The 15,000-nt window shown below is 38.8% G+C and overlaps 1 protein-coding gene across 5 annotated transcripts in view; it reads left to right on the top strand.

Moving 5' to 3' along the window:
• The window catches only part of LOC138007058 (MAM and LDL-receptor class A domain-containing protein 1-like), a 61,188-nt gene that overhangs the window by 26,828 nt on the left and 19,360 nt on the right, over window positions 1-15,000 (top strand). For 2 of the 5 annotated variants that reach the window (XM_068853744.1, XM_068853743.1), the window contains exons 13-22: window positions 2,372-2,613; window positions 2,903-2,990; window positions 5,405-5,431; window positions 5,827-5,961; window positions 7,512-7,753; window positions 8,043-8,130; window positions 9,764-9,823; window positions 11,043-11,180; window positions 13,904-14,145; window positions 14,435-14,522. In XM_068853744.1, coding sequence (XP_068709845.1) covers window positions 2,372-2,613; window positions 2,903-2,990; window positions 5,405-5,431; window positions 5,827-5,961; window positions 7,512-7,753; window positions 8,043-8,130; window positions 9,764-9,823; window positions 11,043-11,180; window positions 13,904-14,145; window positions 14,435-14,522 — 1,350 coding nt within the window. The remainder of the gene's footprint in view (window positions 1-2,371; window positions 2,614-2,902; window positions 2,991-5,404; window positions 5,432-5,826; window positions 5,962-7,511; window positions 7,754-8,042; window positions 8,131-9,763; window positions 9,824-11,042; window positions 11,181-13,903; window positions 14,146-14,434; window positions 14,523-15,000) is intronic. The other 3 variants (XM_068853747.1, XM_068853745.1, XM_068853748.1) reach the window with 3 other exon arrangements.

The raw sequence follows: 15,000 nt of genomic DNA, 5'->3' as shown, positions 1-15,000 counted from the left end.
AAAGATCAGGTCTGCGTTTTGTTTACGACACCAAGTAAAAATAGCTCAACGCTTTTTGAAGTTGCCAAGGCCTCTAACATTAAGGGAAAGCAATTTCAGGCTATCAGGTTTCATTTTAGAATTGGTCATGTGAAATATTTTGGATTGATTGTTTAGAATATTTAAAAGTTATTGACAATATTGTATTTAATTTAATATATTCACACCACTTGTGAATTTGCAATCGGAAACGTGAAATGTGGAAATTTTCAAAACATAGAAAAGCATACACAAAACCAAGACACAACCAACAGAGACAACTCACACACAAACAAAAATTCGAAAGCGTACTTACCATGGCTTTGGCAACCCGGTTGCCACATACACTTTCGCCGAGAAAAACTCCGAATTTTCTTCGTGAGACAAGATTAAATAAACATTAAATATAACAATAAATCAATAAGTAGAGAAAATCTCCGTGGCATGAATATCATCCCGATCTAGGAATAAAGCACTGTTCAATTATAACTTAGAGGAATTCAGCTTTAGGTAAATAAAATGACTTTAAGCTGTCCGTTCCTTCCTTTTTATACAAAATTCTAGCTGCAACACTCCATGGTATAAAGGCAAACTGAACTTCAGGCCTGGCTTTAAGTTCTTGGAGATAATTTTTCCTCAGCTTTAACCGATCGTCGCGTACAGATTTCGAAACATCATCTGCAAACGCAGTCAGTTGGCAAAGACAAAGTGCCGCATCGGGAGAAGGATCTGTTTCGCGATGCTCAAGAAAAAAACTGCAATGGATAGCCTTCAATCCGCCAGAACACATATTAATTTTCTGACCGTAAACTTTCCTTGAAAAAATATTAGCCCTTGCTAGCTGAGGCCGGAAAGTTTACAACTGCCTACAAGACAAGGGCTAACATCATCTCACCGCAGTTAACCATCGCCTAAAGTTCGTCGAGCCAGACAAACGAGCCCACAGCAGGGCATTGAAAAGACATGATGAGGAGTGAAACGAAGTATGCCTCGTAGGGGAACATCCACAGATCTCTACCAAAGCTATTTACTTGGAAGTATCATTGAGCATATTGCCGATCTCTACAAAGAGCGATAAATCGCAAAATCCCTCTAAATGCACCGTTCGTGATCCTAAATACAGGAAAGGAAGAAAATATACACTTTGCAGTGTCTCGGCTAATTTTTGAGCAGACAGGAAGAACAATTTCACGATAAAAAGAGCAGGTAGCCATTAAATTTCTTATGAAAGTACTTTTATTTGGTTTGTTTGTTATGTTTGCGAATCTGAACCCTATTACAACGATTGCTTGAAACTCCACTTCTTGTGCTTATTCTAAAACTAAAGAATGGGTAAAATTGCAGGAAAAACTGTTCGATTTTCCGTATTTCAGACAGAAGTTCGACCGACTTTTTTTAAGTCCATATAGACTTAGAAAAAAACCTCTAAAAAGAAAGAACAGAGCGCCACAGTCCCAAAGGACGTCTATTGTTATCGCTATTGTTTTCTTGAAACAAAGGAGTGTATGCATAATGAAGTAGGGACCTGTGCGGAAATCTTGCCGACCACGTTGCTTCTTTTGGAGCGGTTTTCTAGGTCGTCCATTTGCTCCCTCAAAACCTCAAGCCCCGCTCTGTCTGCTTTTAGCGACAACCTAGAATTGCACTCCTGAATTTCTATATCCGTCTCTTTAAAACTGTTCTTCAAATCCTCTACATCCCTGATGACTGTACTTTGTGCCATCTCCAACTTGTTTAGTTTGCGCAGCATCTCATTCTTCGCTGTAATGAGGACGTCCATCTTGGCAAGAACGTCATCCAGCTTACGTGTCATCCAGCTTACTCGTCATTTCGTGTCTTCTCGCTTTAGACCTTGTATTTATACTCATAAATAAATCAAGCTAGAGAAAAGCTTAAACCATTTGCAATAAATTGCTAGAAATAGAAGAAAATGCGGCGAGCTCGGAAAAGCTGTGGAGTCGCTCTGAAAGAAAAAAAGAAAGAAAGTCCCAATTTAGGAGTCTGTAAAGTTTCTATCGTGATTAAAATCGGGCAAGGTTGTGATCGGTTGATTTAAACTACAACTTTGAATGTTATTGGCTTCAATTGAACTCTCTGATAACAATGAAACTCTCCGATAAAGACTTGGCAAGTGAATTAGTGGACAATAGCAGGTTTTTAAACCAATCACAATCGAAGAAATTGTAATTATTATGATTAAGGCCGCTACCTGTTGCCGTACCTAAAATAAACTCATTTCCTTACACACACTTTATAGCCTCTAGGTGGCCGTCTAACTCATATATGGAGAATCGAAGTAGCCTGCGTAAAGACATTTTTGAAATCTGTAAATATTGAAATGTTCTCTTCGCAGGATATTACATGTACATTGAAGCTTCAAGTCCTCGAGTGCAAGGCGATTACGCGGTTTTAAGCAGCCCCGCGCTTCTATCCACTGGTAACACGTGCATAACATTTTACTACCACATGTATGGTTCCGGCATGGGCAACCTGACAGTGAATGTTAATGGTAGAGTTCTGTTTAGAAAAAGTGGTAACCAAGGCGACAGGTGGATCGTAGCCAAATTCGACAATTATATCGTCGGAATGTACAAGGTAAGACAATACTTGCTCCCCAACTTAGATTTGACGTTAATGTGACGATAAAAGGATGAAATATTTCAGTTTTCTCAAAAGCTACTAGCACAGTCTTGGATCCGCTATATTGGATTGTATCTCATACTGTAAATGCTATATAGTGATATTTCAAATTGATAATTTCGTAAAGAATGAGTCAGCGAGCTCAGTTAAAGGAACCAATAGCCTTGCCTATAGCACTGAAGAATAGTGCTACCTTAGTCTTTACCATTATCGCTACTAAACGAATCTTTTGAAAACACCACAGGTTGTATTTATTGCGACAAGAGGAAGTAACTTCAAGAGTGATATTGCTATTGACGATGTCATCGTAAGGCCAGGGTCTTGCTTCTCAGGTACGCAAAATTTATATATATATATATATATATATTATAACCCCGGGATACTCACTTTAGGCCAAGTCACTATCTGGATAGCTGCGTTGCCAGCGTGGTTGTCCTGATGGTGTAGTGGTCATCACACCCTACCTGTGTTCAGGGGGACGTGGGTTCAAATCCCGCTTAGGGCAATTCCTCATGTTTTTCATTCGAAATAATTAATCAGTTGAGTTACAGGATGGGTTTTATTTCTTCATTCTACGGTGTATATATATATATAAGTTAAAAGAGGCCAGTGGACGGACAACTTCTGATGACTTAAAAAAGTGAAAAGATTTTATGTAGTGTAAAACGTTTCGGTCGTATGACCTTCATCAGTTACAGTGAATAATGATTAAAAAATTCCTTTTTCTATGTTTACAGTGTTTGTTTCTTGTCTCTTAGGTATACCGAATTCCTAAGGTATTACATAAGAACTAAAAAAGTACAATAGAACGGACATAACAAAAGGTTAAACAATGTACTTAATGATGTTCCTGCATAGTTTACTACCTGATTAAAATTCATCAAAGATGTGAAAAATCCCTAAAGGTATTACTTTACTGAAGAATAAAACTAAAGAGAAAAGCAAACACAACAATAAAAGAACCAATCTAAAAACACGAGCTCAAGCTAAACCTGAATCCACTAACAATACACAACAGTCATAACAAATTAATTCCCAGATTGGGGCCTTTGAGCCAAACTGTTCAATTTACGGTCAAACAACAAATTCCCCAACATAAGCCCTTGAACGATTGAAATATTTGAAAAATTAAATTCTATGAATCATGTAGAATTGAAGTGTATTCTGTTTTTAGAATGAAATTCTTGCCTTTTGTTAAGGCCGTGAGGTGCCAAGGTGAAGAGTTGAGCACTCCAATAGGCTTCTTTTGTGAGAAGAAGTCTGTCAATATCATCCTGCCTGTTTGTGGACTGCCACTTCACAAGATTTCTTATTTGTAATCATAGATGACTTGTGATTTCTAAATCTCACTTTCAATTCGATGGTAGTAGAGCCGACATACTGAAGCTAACATCTTTTCAACGAAACTAAATAGATGACATTTTTGGAACTACATGTCAAATTGGGTCTAACGATGTAAGATTTGCCTGTTCTAAAACTACAAAAACTTCTCGATTCGACAAAATAATTTTTACAAAGATCATACCACCGAAACGTTTTACACTACATTAAATCTTTTTTACTTTTTTAAGTCATCAGAAGTTGTCCCTCCACTGGCCTCTTTTAACTTTTATACAAGTTTTACATGCCGTGGTTTGGACTGCGGATCACTCCGGGATCCTTCCGGTGGCCTGGCACCTTCGTTGGCTCAGAAAGCCCATTTAAACTGCTCTCTCTCTCTCTCTCTCTCTCTCTCTCTCTCTCTCTCTCTCTCTCTCTCTCTCTCTCTCTCTATATATATATATATATATATATATATATATATATATATATATATATATATATACAATGCGTGTGAAAAGCCAGACTTTTTTTAAGTTTCCATTATACTGACCTGGAAATTAGACTGACGTCTGGCTCTATTTTGTTTTTGTCGTCTTATTCACTGAGAAGCTCTTGCCTCTAGCCCTGCCAGATCTAGAGCTCGTGCAACACCATCAGTGTGTGGGTTCTTTACCGTTCTACAGTGTTTACCCTGAAAGTTGGTCTGGCCAGAGAGTCGAACCCAAGTCCACCCCCGGCCAAATGTTAATCAGAGGAGCCACTGGTTGGCAGGCGAGAGCGTGGTCAAAGAAAATTGCTGCATGGCTGTTATACATAAATCGAGTGTGATCGTCACTGTTTGATCTGTTGATTCAAACAATACAGCTTTTAAATAGGCGTGCAAAATATGTGTTGGTATACAAACAATAGCACACTATAAAGATATTGTCGCTCTACAAATGTTTTAACATTGTTAGTACAAAAAAGCTTCTCATCTTTACACGTCAGAAGTTGAAACATGTCGATACGTTCTCTCTAAATCTATTCCCGAATGACAGAGGCTTGCTACAGAAGGCAGTGAACAAAAAGAGCGATATTGATATTGACGATATCTCTCTAAAGCAAGGGTCCTGTACCCTGGTTGAGAAAAATTTGCTTTTATTTTGGCACACTTCTACAGCATTTTGGCCATTAACTTTATAACGAAACTACGAGTAACTGCTTTTCTGTAATTTGGAATACCGATTTACACATCATTCTCTTTACATTTCAAACTTACGGAAAGAAAACATCTAACATGCCATTTGTTCAACCCGACTACGGTAAGCACGAGTCAGTAAGGAATTGAATGCATTTACAGATATTATGATTTAAAATGTTAACTGCTTTGACTGACTTTTTCTCAAACAAAATTTCTCACATGAAAATTAATATTTTTTTCTAGGTACGACTCCACCACAACTTCCTAAAGGTGCGAATGAATAGAATTTATTGCATGTATTGAGTCAGCGGTTTTTGTAACACCATGTTTATTAGAGTTCCATCCGCTACACTTACATATTGGCTGTGTGGTCTCGGACGGGTGTTTATCGAGTTTACTATGCACGGAGTTTGTGCCATCCAACGTTTCCTCGGTATTTGCCTTTTTTTCTTTCCAAAACAATTTACCACTTCCGTTCGCGACATTTTGAGACTATCGAAATGATCGAAATAAACACAAAAGATTTAGCCAAGTCAAATTGCGGGAAATTGAACCAGTAGGGGCGTCGAAGCATAACGTCGGCTGGTGGCAAAAGCAGGACCAGGGACCGGAAAGGCTTGCAATTGTTCTTTTGCTTACATCGATACCTTCTTTCCTGATTGTAGTCTTCAAGTGCAGCTTCGACAATAGCGCCTGTGGCCTTAAACAGAGCAGGAATGATACGTTTGACTGGACGCGACATAAAGGGCGTACACTCTCTTCTTCCACAGGACCGTCTTCAGATCACTCCTCTGGAAATGGTGGGTGAACATTATTTACGTCATCCCTAAGTCTACAAACACCCTACTCTTTAACGTCTTTTCTAGCACTAGCCGATCCCAGGTATAATTAATGGTAATAGGAATGAGTGGAGTCCAATTCGGTCTGTAATAACAAAGAGGGCAAAATTACTGAATGCTGATTGGTCAATGAAGAGGGTATTTTTTCTTAATTTTGCTTGAGAAGAGGGCAAAATTACTCGCTCACGATTGGTCGAGCGCCAAAAATTCTCGCTCCTGATTGGCTGAACGTACGTCCTCCACATTCAGTTGGTTTCTTCTGTTTGAGCAAAACAACTTCGTCTTCATCGAAGTTTGTCTTTTAATTCGCGCTGCATTCGCCGAAAAGGCATAAAGATTAAGAACTAGCTTCAAAAGATGATCTGGAATTTGAATTTTCGAGTGACAAGAAGAAGGGCAAAATATTTTTTTCATGAAAAGCTTAAAACTTGGATCGACTTACATGGCGCCCGGCGTAGCGGGATTGTGTGGTTGAAAAACAAAATGATTCCTTTCGTCGAGGGCTTTCAGTTCACCACGACATCTTGCAGCTCAACAAAAAAGGTCACAGAACAATTTGCCATTGACGGGAGGAACAAGTAGCTCAAATTTGGTGGATTTCTTTGGACAAACCGTTTGCTATGTTTACGGATGCGTATTTGCAAGTGGTAAAAACCTCTACAGCACAGGTGAATAAAATAAATTGAAGCTTAACATTTGGTTTAATCGTTGTTACAGTTGTTCACGAATGAAACTCGTATTTTCCTCTCTAGTGGATGTAAATAACAATCATCTATACTCGTTTTGGACGCAAAGAACAAGTTGACTTGCTTGTCTGTTTGTTAATTGTTTTGCTTCCGAGCGAACGAGTGTGTTAACTCCGCTTAGCTGTCTGTTTTTCGAGGTGCCTCAACAGTGTGAAGAAAATTTTGCCCTCTTTGTTATTAACAAGTAATCGCAATGGGCCCTCGTAAAATTAAGGATTAATATCACTTGTGTTTTCAGAAGTTGCTGAAATTGCCCTCGTCGCTGCGCGACTCGGGCAATTTCAGAAACTTCTGAAAACACGCGTGATATTAATCCTTAATTTTACTCGGCCCCATGCGATTACCTATACTAATCGTACGATTGTATGATTACAGACATTTTTTTGAAAGAAAGAAAGTCCCAATTTAGGAGTCTGTAAAGTTTCTATCGTGATTAAAATCGGGCAAGGTTGTGATCAGTTGATTTAAACTACAACTTTGAATGTTATTGGCTTCAATTGAACTCTCTGATAACAATGAAACTCTCCGATAAAGACTTGGCAAGTGAATTAGTGGACAATAGCAGGTTTTTAAACCAATCACAATCGAAGAAATTGTAATTATTATGATTAAGGCCGCTACCTGTTGCCGTACCTAAAATAAACTCATTTCCTTACACACACTTTATAGCCTCTAGGTGGCCGTCTAACTCATATATGGAGAATCGAAGTAGCCTGCGTAAAGACATTTTTGAAATCTGTAAATATTGAAATGTTCTCTTCGCAGGATATTACCTGTACATTGAAGCTTCAAGTCCTCGAGTGCAAGGCGATTACGCGGTTTTAAGCAGCCCCGCGCTTCTATCCACTGGTAACACGTGCATAACATTTTACTACCACATGTATGGTTCCGGCATGGGCAACCTGACAGTGAATGTTAATGGTAGAGTTCTGTTTAGAAAAAGTGGTAACCAAGGCGACAGGTGGATCGTAGCCAAATTCGACAATTATATCGTCGGAGTGTACAAGGTAAGACAATACTTGCTCCCCAACTTAGATTTGACGTTAATGTGACGATAAAAGGATGAAATATTTCAGTGTTCTCAAAAGCTACTGGCACCGTCTTGGATCCGCTATATTGGATTGTATCTCATACTGTAAATGCTATATAGTGATATTTCAAATTGACTATTTCATAAAGAATGAGTCAGCGAGCTCAGTTAAAGGAACCAATAGCCTTGCCTATAGCACTGAAGAATAGTGCTACCTTAGTCTTTACCATTATCGCTACTAAACGAATCTTTTGAAAACACCACAGGTTGTATTTAATGCGACAAGAGGAAGTAACTTCCAGAGTGATATTGCTATTGACGATGTCATCGTAAGGCCAGGGTCTTGCCTCTCAGGTACGCAAAATTAAGATATATATATATATATATATATATATATATATATATATATATAATGAAAGAACGTGATAAATTGATCATCAGCTAAAAGTGCTCAATGGGTTTACCAGAGCTTTGAATAGATACGTAGACTTGAACTAGGTCAAAACCATTTATTTGCTTTTTGACCTAGTTCAAGTCTATTGTAACCTAACCGTATATATATATACAATGCGTGTAAAAGGCTAGACTTTTTTTAAGTTGCCATTATCCTGACCTGGAAATTAGACTGACGTCTTGCTCTATTTTGTTTTTGTCGTCTTATTCACTGAGAAGCTCTTGCCTCTATTCCTGCCAGATCTAGAGCTCGTGCAATACCATCAGTGTGTGGGTTCTTTACCGTTCTACAGTGTTTACCCTGAAAGTTGGTCTGGCCAGAGAGTCGAACCCAAGTCCACCCCCGGCCAAATGTTAATCAGAGGAGCCACTGGTTGGCAGGCGAGAGCGTGGTCAAAGAAAATTGCTGCATGGCTGTTATACATAAATCGAGTGTGATCGTCACTGTTTGATCTGTTGATTCAAACAATACAGCTTTTAAATAGGCGTGCAAAATATGTGTTGGTATACAAACAATAGCACACTATAAAGATATTGTCGCTCTACAAATGTTTTAACATTGTTAGTACAAAAAAGCTTCTCATCTGGACACGTCAGAAGTTGAAACATGTCGATATGTTCTCTCTAAATCTATTCCCGAATGACAGAGTCTTACTACAGGAGGCAGTTAAACAAGAGCTTTTAGGTGCCGTTATCGATAAATACCTAGCTAATTTAGGTTGATCATTAGGATTGATTATTAGGATGATCGTTTGGATTGATTATCATTCATAAACTGAATTCAAGGTTATTTTTCAGAGCAAAGGAATGTCTCCCTACCATCAAAGAATATAATCTGTTCTTCAGTGCCTTGATCAAGCCCATCTTTCAGTACTGTTGCTCAGTTTGGGGCAATACCTCAAATGAGCAACTAGAAAAATTCCTAAAAATCCAGAAGCGATGTTGCAGAATGATGTTAGAAGCTCATTCCAGAGAAAACTCTATTAACATTTTTAACGAACTCTGGTGGATTCCAATAGACGATGATATTCGCGTTTTAACAAACGTTGTATAATGTACAAGATCGTAAACGGAAACTGTCCTGAATACTTAAAGAACTACGTACAGTTATCTAAAGACACCCACAAGTATAACACAAGATTAGCTAATAACAAGACAATCGTGATACCTAAATCCCGCAAAAATTCGGGACTTCGTAAATTTCACGCAAGTGCCATACGATTATTGAACGGGTTAGGCAATTAGGAAGACTTAAGTTCACTAACCGTGGGTTGATCATTTTACAAATAAGAGAGCTTTTAGGAAGTAATATTATTTAAATTGACGTTCCTAGTCTTAAGTAGATTTCTTGTAAGTTAGTTATCTACGAAGGACCACAATGTAAACTACTGGGCTAGCCGGGGTAATTGTGTTCTACCCAATAATGTTAGTAGCCATTTCTGCAAACGCGACGGCATACCTCGACCACCAGTAGTCTAATATAATGATGCCATGTGAATGAGAATTGTTAACATTACAAATCTTTGCATTTCAGTTCCCGTAAGCTCGACTGCACCACCGGTCGTCACAGCTTCTCCTGCACCAGTCTCAAACGGTAAGCAAGATCGAGTAGAAATTACTGTATGTATTGAGCCATTGGTCGTTGTAAGGCCGCGATAGTAGGGTCTCGATAATAGTTCAATTTACTGTATACTGAATTAATGCGAACCAAATGACCGTTTCTTGGTATTAAACTTCCCAATTGGGATTTTTTGGTGGCATTCAAAAATGGAATATAAAATCTATTATATCGCGAGGATACAAAATCTTAAAGCCTAGACTTATAAGTCGATGAGTTGAGATATTTAAATCACACCTCTGAAGAGCTCTGCAAGTTGTTCAAAATGATTGCGAATGGAAAATCGAGATGGCTTCGCTTACGAGTTGGCTTTGTTGTTTTATATTAAAATTATTAGTTCAGAACATGCAGTAAGACGACAGCTTACCTCAAAAATGCGTCCAAGAAATTAATTCATTTACGAAATTATCTGATGTTTTGACGACTCAAGATGGTATAAAAGGTTTCTTGGTCACACAAGATAGTCTGCTGTTATGTTTTGCTTTTTTAGGTCCCACATATCAAGCAGCCCGTGAGAAGTGCTCGTTTTTTACGACTTTCGAGGTGGTAAAACCCCCACGGCTCGACATGTCTTTGTTTCAACTACCATCTCTCTAAGTTGCTGGTTCTTCAATAATACTTCTATCTCTTTTTTGAAAATCGAAACGACCTCCGCTTCTTGCTTTCATTGATCATCCAAGACCTCTTCTGGAAAAGCAGGTCATTATTGTGCCGGAGAAAATATGAATTCTAGAAACAAATTTTCGAACATAAAATCACGGTATCACTGATGTCGAAGTCGCACCAGCGTAAGGCAAATACCTGTTCTATGTTTCTATCGTTTCACGTTTCCTCGATAAAGCACCTTAGAAGATTTCTGTTGAAGTTTGTAAGCGGCGCTAAGTCCAGGAGTTCTTTCTGTTGTCCTTTAGAACGACGCCTTTTTGGTGGCGTAAAACAAAAGGAAGAATATGGCAAGCTAGGTCACATTGAATTCTGTTGTTTGCCGATAAAAACCATTTTCGGACCCAGGCCTTCGCTAGAATCAAAGAAAGTTGAGCCATTGTGCCCAAAATTCGAAATTCTCGCGACCGAGCAAAATTTTCCTGGAAACTGGGGACATTTTCTTGCCCGAATTTGAGGTAAAAATTTCCAAGCGTGATAAACATGTTGAGAAACATTTCTTGCTTACCTTGATATAATTTTCTCCTTGTAGTCATTAAATGTAGCTTCAGCACTAACTCCAGCTGTGGATTCACACAAAGCAGGAACGATAAGTTTGACTGGATTCGACATAGAGGAATTACAACCTCTTCTTCCACAGGACCGTCTTCAGACCACACTGGTGGAAATGGTGGGTGAACATTCATATAGTACATTGATCATTTTCTCTTTTCTATAAATTACCAAGTTGAATTGTTTTAGTTTTGTTGTTAGTAACTGCATCATGGTCTACAATTCTACATCTGTCCAAATTTAAAGAAAATGCAATGTTGTCTGTTGTCTAGACTTCATCCTTACTGACACAGGCTGAGAAAAAAGCCTTGGAGGGGTCGCGAGGTGACAAGATCATAGCGATTAAGTTGCAAAGCAGCCATTCCATTTCCACTCATTGAAAGAACTTGAGGTTGTTGAAGGGATGCTGAGAGTGAATCTATTGTTCTGATTGGTGGTAAAAATCTAATGCTTTGTCACGGACGTAAAGACATGTTTCGACATTCTCAAATAAGCTTTTAACGGTTGTACATTTGAATTTATATTAAGGTACGTTACAAAGTAACGCGCCAAAACTTGCGTACAATTTGAATATGAAATACGAAATGCACGGAAAACAAAAATAGCGCGCATAACAATAAAATAAGAGACAAAAGGAACAACGTAATTAAAAAGAAAGAGACTAGATGCCTCAACTGCTGATTAAGAATGGGATTTTCCCACTTAATGTGCAATGCCTCTTTGATCTTGATTTGGAATTTTGAGGCGGCAGAATCTAAGATCGTGAAACATTCTGTATTAAAAGAGTCATGACAGACCCTAGATTACTGCAGGTGCCTGTAAACATGCGAGGACTTGTCCGACAGGAGATTCTCACGAGCACCTGTACAAAGGTGGCGAGTGGTCTCACCAATGTAGCTGGCATTACAACCAGCACACGAGAATTTATAAACCGGACACGCGAACTTAGACCTTGCGGTACTGAATCTTTCACGCTGAACATGTTTCTAAGTTTAAACATACTAAAGGCCAACTTAACATCTAAATCAGCTTTACAATAATGTTTGAGTAGTTGTCTTAACTCAGTCTGGGCGATTTTAGAAAACCGGCCAACATAAGGGAATTTATAGAAGTGCATAGACGTTTTTCAGGAGTTGGATGAGGCGTCCCGCCCATTCAGAGAAGGATTCATTTTCTTAGAAAGATACCTATGAATAATCTTGTCGATGACCCAAGACGGAAAACAATTTTTCCGTAGTAAGAAAATAAGCTTCTTAACATCCAGATGAAAACCAACCCAGGAATTGTTGATCTTAAATACTCTGTCTCGTAATGTTCTGACTAGACCCAGTTTGTAATTCAAAGGGGCGAAACTGAAATAGTTAGTGAGAAGACCAGTAAATGTCTTCTTACGATATACACTCTTAACAATAGATGGATGACTGATGTCTAACAATATGTCTAGAAACGGTAATTTCTTATCGATTTCCCTTTTCATTGTAAAGCAAATACTTGGGTGCCTGGCGTTAATGTAGTCAAAGAACATAAGCGCATCATCCTCATTATTGAACAAACAAAAGATGTTATCAATATAGCGTCTATAGAACAAGACTTGGGAGGATAACCATTTTTTTCATATTTTTCATGTTTTCCGTCTTGGGTTATCGACAAGATTATTCATAGGTATCTTTCTAAGAAAATTCCCACCCTGGTCAGAGATTTTTTCTGTCCTTGTCTGAGCCCATTTCCATCAGTAGGGCTAACGCTCACATGGTTCATATGGGGTGGAGGCTTAGCACTTCACATTACACTCTAATCAGTTAAGTCTGTTCATATATAAGTGCTACACGGCCAACGTTTGCAAAAACGTAATCCTTCCTTGTACTTGTACATGTTACTTGCCGAGACTTTTACATCTTCAGTTCCCACGGCTTGCTTCCATCTGACCTTGTAGCTCAGTCGGCAGAGCAGCGGTGATCTAACCCGAAGGTCGTGAGTTCAATTCCCAGCCTGGTCAGAGTTTTTCTCTGTCCTTGTGTGGTGGGCCCATTTCCATCAGTAGGGCTAACGCTCACATGGTTCATATCGGGTGGAGGCTTTTCGCTTCACATTACACTCTAATCAGTTAAGTCTGTTCATATATAAGTGCTACACGGCTAACGTTTGCAAAACCGTAATCCTTCCTTCGCCGTGACATTAACATCTTCAGTTCCCACGGCCTGCTCCCGTCTGACCTTGTAGCCCACTCGGCAGAGCAGCGGTGATCTAGACCGAAGGTCGTGGGTTCGATTCCCACCCTGGTCAGAGTTTTTATCTGTCCTTGTGTGGGCCCATTTCCATGAGTAGGGCTAACGCTCACATGGTTCATATGGGGTGGAGGCTTAACACTTCACATTACACTCTAATCTGTTAAGTCTGTTCGTATATAAGTGCTACATGGCCAACGTTTGCAAAAACGTAATCCTTTGTTGTACTTGTAAATGGTACTTGCTGTGACTTTAACATCTTCAGTTCCCACGGCCTGCTCCCGTCTGACCTTGTAGCTCAGTAGGCAGGGCAGCGGTGATCTAATCCGAAGGTCATGGGTTCAATTCCCACCCTGGTCAGAGTTTTTCTCTGTCTCCGATAAAAACTTGGCAAGTGAATTAGTGGACAATAGCAGGTTTTTAAACCAATCGCAATCGAAGAAATTGTAATTATTATGATTAAGGCCGCTACCTGTTGCCGTACCTAAAATAAACTCATTTCCTTACACACACTTTATAGCCTCTAGGTGGCCGTCTAACTCATATATGGAGAATCGAAGTAGCCTGCGTAAAGACATTTTTGAAATCTGTAAATATTGAAATGTTCTCTTCGCAGGATATTACATGTACATTGAAGCTTCAAGTCCTCGAGTGCAAGGCGATTACGCGGTTTTAAGCAGCCCCGCGCTTCTATCCACTGGTAACACGTGCATAACATTTTACTACCACATGTATGGTTCCGGCATGGGCAACCTGACAGTGAATGTTAATGGTAGAGTTCTGTTTAGAAAAAGTGGTAACCAAGGCGACAGGTGGATCGTAGCCAAATTAGACAATTATATCGTCGGAGTGTACAAGGTAAGACAATACTTGCTCCCCAACTTAGATTTGACGTTAATGTGACGATAAAAGGATGAAATATTTCAGTTCTCTCAAAAGCTACTGGCACCGTCTTGGATCCGCTATATTGGATTGTATCTCATACTGTAAATGCTATATAGTGATATTTCAAATTGACTATTTCATAAAGAATGAGTCAGCGAGCTCAGTTAAAGGAACCAATAGCCTTGCCTATAGCACTGAAGAATAGTGCTACCTTAGTCTTTACCATTATCGCTACTAAACGAATCTTTTGAAAACACCACAGGTTGTATTTAATGCGACAAGAGGAAGTAACTTCCAGAGTGATATTGCTATTGACGATGTCATCGTAAGGCCAGGGTCTTGCCTCTCAGGTACGCAAAATTAAGATATATATATATATATATATATATATATATATATATATATATATATATATATATATATATATATATATAATGAAAGAACGTGATAAATTGATCATCAGCTAAAAGTGCTCAATGGGTTTACCAGAGCTTTGAATAGATACGTAGACTTGAACTAGGTCAAAACCATTTATTTGCTTTTTGACCTAGTTCAAGTCTATTGTATATATATATATATATATATATATATATATATATATATATCTATCTATATATACAATGCGTGTAAAAGGCTAGACTTTTTTTAAGTTTCCATTATCCTGACCTGGAAATTAGACTGACGTCTTGCTCTATTTTGTTTTTGTCGTCTTATTCACTGAGAAGCTCTTGCCTCTAGCCCTGCCAGATCTAGAGCTCGTGCAACACCATCAGTGTGTGGGTTCTTTACCGTTCTACAGTGTTTACCCTGAAAGTTGGTCTGGCCAGA

This window comes from Montipora foliosa, chromosome 6 (assembly GCF_036669935.1).
Source record: "Montipora foliosa isolate CH-2021 chromosome 6, ASM3666993v2, whole genome shotgun sequence".
Classification (NCBI taxonomy): Eukaryota; Metazoa; Cnidaria; class Anthozoa; order Scleractinia; family Acroporidae; genus Montipora; species Montipora foliosa.
Note: the sequence above shows the minus strand (reverse complement) of the source record. Positions and strands in the feature narration are given on the sequence as shown.